At 52.3% G+C, this 9,225-nt stretch overlaps 1 protein-coding gene across 2 annotated transcripts in view; it reads left to right on the top strand.

The window, feature by feature from the left end:
- Positions 1-220: 220 nt before the first annotated feature.
- Positions 221-9,225, top strand: part of SCARB2 (scavenger receptor class B member 2) — a 44,590-nt gene continuing 35,585 nt past the window's right edge. For both annotated transcript variants that reach the window (XM_040966731.1, XM_040966730.1), the window contains exon 1: positions 221-558. In XM_040966731.1, coding sequence (XP_040822665.1) covers positions 442-558 — 117 coding nt within the window. In that variant the 5' untranslated portion in view covers positions 221-441. The remainder of the gene's footprint in view (positions 559-9,225) is intronic.

Below are 9,225 nucleotides of genomic sequence, written 5' to 3'. Positions count from 1 at the left end.
TTGAACGAGTGAACCGGGACCGCGCGCGTCTGCAGCGCAGGGGCGCGGCGCAGCAGGGCCGAATGGCGGCCGCCGCGGCGGGCACATGACTGCGGCCGCCTGGCCCCGCCCGCCTCTCCGCGCAGTCGCCGGCCGTCGCCGTTCAGGGCTTGCGGCGAGCCAGGTCTGCAGGCGGTGCGGCCCTGTGCGCTCCCTGCACCCTCCGGAGCTGCGCCAGCCCCGGAAACCGAAACCGAGGCCGGGCCCTGCTGTCCGCGCCCCCGCCGGCCGCCTGCACCGAGAGCCACGCTCGACCGGCCGCGCAGGCCTCAGCCGCGCGCACCGGACGCGGAGTGCGGGCAGCGCGCCGACTGCCAGGGGCCCCGGGCTTCCCGCCGCTGCGGCGGCAGCACCGGCAGCACCGGCAGGGTTCGCTCCCTGCCCTTGGGAGCCGCGCGCGCAATGGGCAGGTGCTGCTTCTACACGGCGGGGACGCTGTCCCTGCTCCTGCTGGTGACCAGCGTCACGCTCCTGGTGGCCCGGGTCTTCCAGAAGGCGGTAGACCAGACGATCCAGAAGGTGAGGTCGGACGGACTGCGCGCGCGGTGGGGTGGGATGCGGGGTTAGGCGTGTGGGGGGGGGGGCAGTGTATGTGGTGTCCTGGGTGTGTGTTAGAGGGCTCCGGACATGTTGAGGCAGTATGTGTATTGGGGACTATATGTGCGTTGTGTGGGGTGTATGGTATAGACTGTGTTGGGCAGTGTGTGTTGTGTGTGGTGCCTTGGGTGTGTGTTGGAGGGTTCTGAGTATGCTGGGGCAGTGTGTGTGTTGGGTGTGGTATCTTGGGTGTGTGTTGAGGACGGGGGGGGGGTGGTGTTGGAGTCTGGGTGAGTGTTGGGACTATTGGGAGGTGTGTGTGTGTGTTGCGGACTGTGTGTGTTAGAGCGCTCTGTGTATGTTGGGGCTGTGTGTGTGATGGGTGTGTTTGTGGTATGTTGGGTGTGTTTTGGAGACAGTATTGGGTGTGCTTTAGGGGATATCTGTGTGTGCTAGGAGGTGGGAACATCTGCCGTGGGACAGACACTCCGTTCTACCTTACCTTCCTGGGCGGGGCAGGTGAGGGTTAAAGACCGGGGGAGCCTGTCTCCTTTATTTAACAAACACGGCGGGATCTTTTTTCGGTTTCCGTCCCGTAGCGAGGGTCTCTCCCCGCCCTTTCCCTACGGCCCAGTTTCTGCGGGGTCCACCCTATCCTCCCGTTTTGGGAAGACTCGGCACTGAATGAAAGCCACCGCTGCGCGGGCCGCTGGTGCTGCCATGCAGCTCTGGCCTTTGAAGTGGGGCGCGGCACGGGGCGGGCAAGGAGGCGGGTGTGTGGTCTGCGGGCATCCGGCCCTCGGGCGCTCCAGGCCGGCCCGGGCCTGCATGCCAGGCCTGGGCCGCCGAACCCGTGGCTGTGCGTCCTGTGCCGGAGGACGCTTGCTTTGTCTGGTTGTGGCGCGTGCGCTTCTTGGGCAGCCCGGAGTTTGCATCCTGGGCGGGCGCCAGCGCACTGCGGGGGGGCCCCGAGTTTCGGAAAACTTCCGGCTTTTTGACATCACTGCCCTGGCTTCTGCACTTTCGCCGTCTTCCACGAGCTGCGCGGAAACAGGAACGAGGGAGAATTCCTGGGATCACTTTTACTTTAAAAAAAAGGGAAAAAACAGCCTTTCTCCTTAGTTCTCCCCTCCTGGCGCCGCCCCCACTACTGCTTCATTCCTCCCAACCTTGGCCAGTTTGGGTCATTGCGTCCCTCTGTGTCCCCGTAGGTGGGAATGCATGGATTCAGCTACCAAGAAGTTCCCAGGAGTTATCTATTACTTGCAATCAGGAAGTTAAAGGCAACTTTGGCAAAAGCATCATTCTATGTTTAAAAATTGACATTATCGAGGGCAATAGAGACCCATTCTCAGCCTCTCAAAGCATCCAACTCAAAATAAAAAAAGAAACTGAATCCTATCTCTGTTCCTTGCCACATCCATATCCCTGGAGAGATTTGATTTGTAGGAGGTGCGAATTCTTGCTTTGGGTGATTTAGAGTGAAGCAGTGCGATTCTAGTGCATGCATGGGGTGTGTGTAGGGCTGAGAAAGGCTGTGTGGGGGGATTCTGTAGGATGAAAGATGGGGCTGAGATCGTCCGGGGGTCTCCTCCTCATGAGCAGAGCGGCTGGCGCAGGGCAGTGTGTGGCTGAGGCCTGCGCTCGGGGTGGGGCTTCTCTGTGAGGACTTAGCGGACTGGTGAGTCGTTGCACAGGGCTGGGCATTTTCAGAATTGCTGCACGCTCAGCAGAGGGCCCCGCCAAGGTGATGGTTGAAGATAAAGGACGGGGCTTCATCAGCCGTGGTTCGATCTGGGAGTATCATCGGCCAGCTGGAGGGTGCTCCTTTCTTTCTTTCTGTTTTTTAAGGTTTATTTTATTTTCTTTCTTTTTTTTAAGATTTCTTTATTTTTTATTACAAAGTCAGATATACAGAAAGGAAGATCTTCCATCTGATGATTCACTCCCTAATTGAGCACAACAGCCGATGCTATGCTGATCTGAAGCCAGGAACCAGGAACTTCCTCCAGGTCTCCCACACGGGTGCAGGGTCCCAAAGCATTGGACTGTCCTCAACCACTTTCCCAGGCCACAAGCAGGGAGCTGGATGGCAAGTGGAGCTGCCGGGATTAGAACCGGCGCCCATATGGTATCCCGGCGCGTTCAAGGTGAGGACTTTAGCCACTAGGCCACCGCGCCGGGCCCTGCTTTCTGTTCTCTTTCCTGGATGAGCTGTCGTGTGGTTGGATGGCCCAGTGAGGCAGGAGAGAGCAGAGAAACTGCAGGGAAAGCTAGGAATGAAGCCTAACCCAATGAGTGCTCGTGGGCCACCAGGGGCTGGTCATTGCCCCTTTGTGGTTTTCCTGTCTGTAAGTGAGGACAATAAGGACAGAGTGAGAGGTTGTAAAAGTTCCTGGAGAAAGTGGGTACCATTGTCCTGGGAAGCCACAGGAAGATTTAGAATCTCTTCCAGTCCTAGCCTTGCCATTTGCAAACCTTTGGATTTCTCGAAATCTTGATTGCATTACTTGTAGAAGTGGGGATGGGAGACGAGACAAGGTGGTGGCTATCTTGGTCACAGTGCTGTTTTCTAGTTTGAAATTCACAAAGCGGAAGCTTGTGCTGTGGCCTAGCACTTGATTCTGTATCCAAATTGCTTGATTTAGGAAGGGCCCTTCTGGATTGTATGTGTCCTGGTCTGTCCCTTCTCTGCTTGGGATGAAGTGTGGAGTCACCTTCCTTCTTGCCATTAATGTCACTGTGAAGCAATCCATTTGGATGTTGACTTGCACGCATTTGTAATGCTTGCCTGTGCCCAGGCTTATCTCCATCAGAGGAGAGGGAAGGGGTGGGAGAAAGGAGACTCGCATGCACTCCTGGGCTAACTCTGGGAAGCTGAACCCAGTAATTCCTGTGTGAAGAAGTTGTCTCAAGCAATGGTGATCCCCACACTCTAGGAGACTTCCATTCAGACCTGAGATCGGAACGGAGGGTTCCCAGGCCCTTTGCTGCCGTTCTTGACCTCGCTGGTGCCTGCCTGGTGTAACCAAGCAAGCCCTGCCATGGTTTTGGCTTGGATTGTTCTCATGTGCGGGAGAGACACCGCCGTATCTTTCTCCCCTTCTGTCCACACCCACTCTCGGAGGATGTCGTGGCAGTCCTAAGGCCTTTGCTGGCCGAAGACAGAGCTGTGCAGGGACCCAGTAGCCCACAGCCAGGAAGCACAGGAGTCTCTTGTGCTGTTCTCCCCTCTTGGCGCCTAGCACAGTGCCTGCTGCATTGTAAATCGGGGCTTGCTGCCTGACTTTCTGTCGTTGCAACCAAAGGAGGGTGTCCTAAGAACCCTCAGAACTGGGATAGAATTCCTCTTTTGCTGCCTACAGATACTGGGACCAAGCTGAGCAAGCTAAGGTGCAAGTTACTTAAGCCTCACCCCTCACAAGCCCCAGCCCCCCACCCGGGCTTCAGGTTTCTCATCTTGAAATGGGCATGGGATACACTGCTGGCCAGGAAACAGCCTGCACAGGCAGTGCCTACAGGGCAGAGCTCTTCTCATCCAATGGAAGCACAGAAAGTCGCCAGCCTTCTGCAGCTCTAACCTGAGGAGACTCTGTGGCACAGGCACAGCAGTCTTTGTCTAAGAGCAGTCATACGGGAACAGCGTTTGGATACAGTAGATTAAGCCGCAACCTGGGGACGCCAGCCAAGGTGAAGCCAACTGGCCAACTCCCAGATGCTCCATTTTCCAGCCAGCTCCTTGCCAAGGCACCTGGGAAAGCAGTGGATGATGACCCAAGCATTTGGGCCTCTACCATTCATGTGGGAGACCAGGGTAGACTTCCTGGTACCTGGTTCCCAGCTTCTACCTGACCTCGATGTGACTGTTGGAGCCATTTGCCCTTTCTCTCTCTTATCACTCTTCACACTCCCTTTCGGATTTTTTTTTAAAGCAGTCATGCAGTTCAGAATGTGAAATCTGCCCTGTGGATCGCTGCAGCCTTGCTCATGGACTGAATGCCTCTCAGATGGGGATGCAGCACTGGCCACAGTCTGGACAGGCTCACAAGGGACGGACTGGCCAGGTAGTATTGTGGGTGGAGACTGTCCCCGCTCTCTATTCTTCCTCACAGCCACAGGCCAGGCCACAGTATCTAGTCTCTCAGGGAGGAGAGAGCAGAGCAAGTGCACCTGCCCTCACCTGCTTTTGTCTGGACCTTGAACTCTGAGCCCAGGCATAACACCCTTGGGAGCCAGGAGCTGTCTTACCAGTGTCTCAAGAACTAACTACTGGAGCCAGCATGGTGACACAACAGGTTAATCCTCTGCTTTATAGTATTGGCATGCCACGTAGACGTCCATTTTAGTCCTGGCTGCTCCACTTCCAGTCCAGCTCCCTGCTCATGGCCTGGGAAGAAAGTGGAGGATGGTCCAAAGCCTTGCAACCTACACCTGCATAGGAGACCTGGAAGAGGCTCCTGGCTTAGGGTCAGCTCAACCCCAGCTGACCATTTGGGTGGCCATTTGGGTAGTGAAATAGAAGACAGAAGATCTCTTTCTGTCCGTGTGTCTCATTCACTGCTTTTCAAATAAATAAATCTCAAAAAAAAAAAAAAGTTAGCATCAGTCACTGATGAGGTACCTGAGTCGCCTTGGCTAAGCTGATGTTGATTGATTTTCTACTTACTTATTTGAGAGATGTGCAGATGGGGCTGTCAGTCACTGGTTCACTCCCCACGTGCCTGCAGCAGCAGGAACTGGGAACTGTACTTCCTCCACTCCTCGTGGACGGCAGCAACTCACATAGAGCATCCCACTGTCTCCCAGAGTTCACCTTGGCAGGCTGCTGAAGTCCACAGCAGAGCAGAACCCCATCCCACAGCTCCTTTCGCTCCCACTTGGCCTCTGTTCACACTTCAGGAACTTAGAATCTTGGCTTCACTGTTTTCTTCGCTAGGGAAATAAATTAATTAAAAAACCCATAACTATCATTTGAGTCTGCCATTTGACAGCCAGTGGAAATGAAAAGGGACTTAGCTCAATGGAAAGGGTGGCGAGAGGTCAGGGGTGCAACCTGGCTCTGCTGACACTGAGCCTGCAGCCCATCCTAAGGGTCACCGTGCCTCCCCCGTTCACCAGGCAGAGAGTCCTGCCTGCACGGTTTTCCGGTTTGGACAAGCAGTCTTGTGGCCACCCCTTAGCCCTCCACATTGCTACAGGGTCTGATTGTTTTTCTTCTTGTAAAGCTGGAGGAGGGAGCACAGAAATCTGAGCGCTGTATGGCAGAAACTGCCAAGTCAGCTGCCCCCGCCCCCTTGTGCTTGCCTCTGCCTTCCCCACCAATCAGCTTCCTTCACTGACTGCCCTGCCCCAGCTGTTTACCACTGTGGGATTCCCCAGCCCTACCCTTGCCTGACTTTCCAGCTGCGTGACCTGCATGACATGCTTCCTCTCTGTGTCTCCTTCCCAAGTTCACAGCCGGGTAATGCTGTTGACTCAGCAACTGCCCGAAAGGCGAGAGAACCAGAAACAGGCTGGATCACTTATTTTCTTGCTGGCTGCTTACTAACTCAGCACCATTGTCCAGTTCCTTCTTCATTCTTAGAAGAATGGTCTTGTGATTCTGGAATCATATTGGCTTTCCTCGAGTCTCTTACTCATCCTTGTTGTCTGTGACTGCATTCATTATTGATGAGTAAGGCAATGGACTACAGCAGTGGTTCCCAGCCCGCTCTGTGCACTCTAAGGAGATGCAGCCAAGTCATTTCATGGAGATCTGGGAAATAGCACACTCCACCCCAGACCTGCTGAATAACCCTCCCTAGAAATAGGACCTGAGTTAAAGGGCTAATTGTGAACTTCCTTGTTGGGTTGGATAGCGATTATTTTAGCCCACATCTTCATGCTGAAGATGGTGGTTGTGGTTGAGGTTGTTACTACTGTTAATTACTATTGTGCTGCAGGTACCCATCAAAGGAAAGATGGCTGGGGCCGGATCTTACCTGGAAATCATTTGGCTTCATTGTTTAACAAGCGCAAGCTTTATTCTATGCTGCTACTGCAAAGAGGCCATCTGTTCTGCCAGAGTTTTGCTTGTTTTCCTGGGAAGACCCAGCAGGTGGAATTACAACCTCATTAATGAAAACAGAGGCTGTTGGCCCTGTGATGAGGCACTAATAGCTTGTGTCACTGTCATATTTACTGCAGATACCTAAGGAAGGGACCACTTCATTTTATTCCTCTTGGAAGCAGAGAGCAGCTCCCATAAGCTGATTCACTCCCTACATGCCTGCCATGGCCAGGCCTGGCCTGGGACCTAAGCCAGGAGGTGGGGACACAAGCCAGGCCTCTCATATGGGAGGCAGGAACCCACACATTCGCCTGTCATGGCTGCTTTGCACATGGCTGTCCACATGGGCAGGCAGATTGAATTAGGGGCTGCAACCAGGAGTCAAACCTGGGTGTTCAGATGTGGCGCATAGGCATCTTAACCACTAGGCTAAACAGCCATAAGAAAGGATTGCTTTTTTAAAAATCAAAGATGATAACTGGTCAGAAGCGCCCAAGGGTAGCCTGTGCTTAGCCCGGCAGTCAGGGTACCCGTATCCTGGATCAGAGTCTGGGTTGGATTCCCAGCTCTGGCTCCTGACTCCAGCTACAAATTGTGGGAGGCAGGGTGACCGCTTCAGGAGCTGGCTCCCTGCTAACTTTTTGGGAAACACAGATTTGTAGCTTCCTGCCAGCTTTCGTATGGCCCAGCCTGGGCAATTTTGGGCATTTCGTAAGTCAAATAGCAGATGGGAATTTTCTCTTTTTCAAATAAAAATTTTAAAGAAGGCAACTAAGACTACTTTGTTTGCTTTTTGTCTCTAAAGATATTTGTAGTATATGCTTTGGCACTCCCTTGTTGTCTTTTTTTTTTTTTAAAGATTGATTTATTTAATGTATTTGAAAGGCAAAGCAACAATGTAAAGGAGAAGAGAGACCTTCCATCTGCTGGCTCACTCCCCAAATGGCACAGCAGCTCCAGGTCAGGTTGAAGCCTGGAGCCAGGAACTCCATCTCTCCCCCATATGGCTGGGAGGGCCCAAGTGCTGGGGCTGTTTCCTGTTAGCTTCCCCGTCACGTTGGTGGAAAGCTGGAACTAGAAGTGGAAAAGCCAGAAGTGGAACTGGCATTCCCCCATAGGACAGTAGTGACTTAAGAAGAGATTTAACTTGCTGTGCCACAATGGCACATGTGGTTGTTTAGCAAATATGCACCAACTATTTGCCCTTTTTGAGACAGAATGCTAAGAACTTGGATGTCGTTGTAAATAAAACATAGTGCCTGTTCTTACAGGCTTTATAAACTATTTGAAATTAATTTTCCTCTGACCCTGTTTCACTCTTGATTAAAAAAAAAACAAACTTGTTTCTATCTACTTGTTTTAAAGACAGGATTACAGAGAAAGAGGAGAGATCTTCCATCCATTGGCTCATTTTATTCATGCCTGTTTTTGCTGGCATTGGATAAGCCTGAATTCAGAAGCCAGTCACTTGTCTGGGTATCCCAAGAACCTGAGAACTTGGGCCCGTCGTGTGCTGCCTCCCAGGCTCATTAGCAGGAAGCTGGGTAGGAAGCAGATGGGCTTTGATCCCAGGCACTCCAAGGTGGTAGGCAAGTATTCCAAGTGGCAGTTTACATCGCTGCATCCATTTAAGGACCTCAAACTTCTGTATCTGTGGTTGTATCTATTGATACATTAGGCATTAACATGGATCATTTTTTGAGAAATTTTTAAGCCAAAAAATACACACATATTCCATTTGCCATCAGAGTAAAGACTTCATTACATGTCCTGTAGCCTGTCATGGAGAGAGTGAAACGGCTAATGATGTCTTAGCATTCATTATATTCTAAAAAGAGTTTTGCTGTCAGGACTGGTGTTGTGACATGGCGGGTTAAGCCACCATCTGTAGCATCAGCATCTCATGTGGATGTTGGTTCATGTTCTAGCTGTTCCGCTTCTGATCCAGCCTTCTGCTAATAGCCTGGGGAAGCACTGTAGGATGGCTCAAGTGTTTGGGTCTCTCCACCCACATGCAAGAGCCAGATGAAGCTCCTGGCTTCAGCCTGGCGTGGTCCCAGCTGTTGTAGATATGTGGGAGGGAAGGAGCCAGCAGATGTAAGATCTCTGTCTCTCCTTCTTTTGCTATAACTCTGGGTTTCAAATAAATAAATAAATATATCCTTAAAAGAGAGTCTTAATCTTGTGTGCCTTCTAAGAAGGAGCTCCTGATGATCTTCAAATGCACTTTGAGAGCTGCTACTCCCATTTTCATTTATTCATTATAATGCCTCATTATAATGGGAAGGTCATGTGTTTATCGAAGGTGAACAAGGATGTTTTTCTATGTAGAAGTGAGTACTGAGGCAGGCATTTGATCCCTCCTCAGGAGATGCCTGCATCCCACATTGAGTCTCAGCTCTGCTGGCTTGCTGCCAGCATGCCCTGGGAGGCAGCAGGTGGGGGCTCAGGTAGTGGGACCCTGCCATCCATGTAGGAAACTAAGGTGGAGCTCCTCGAATTCCTGGCGCCCAACCTCCTCCTTCTACCCGGGGCTCAGCTGTTGTTGATATCTGAGGAGTGAACCAGTGGATGGAACCTGTCCCTGGTTCTCTGCCTTT

The sequence above is a fragment of the Ochotona curzoniae genome, unplaced genomic scaffold (assembly GCF_017591425.1).
Source record: "Ochotona curzoniae isolate NIBS_2020 unplaced genomic scaffold, NIBS_Ocur_1.0 scaffold_4506, whole genome shotgun sequence".
NCBI classification, from domain to species: domain Eukaryota; kingdom Metazoa; phylum Chordata; class Mammalia; order Lagomorpha; family Ochotonidae; genus Ochotona; species Ochotona curzoniae.
This window is presented reverse-complemented; position numbering and strand designations above follow the sequence as displayed.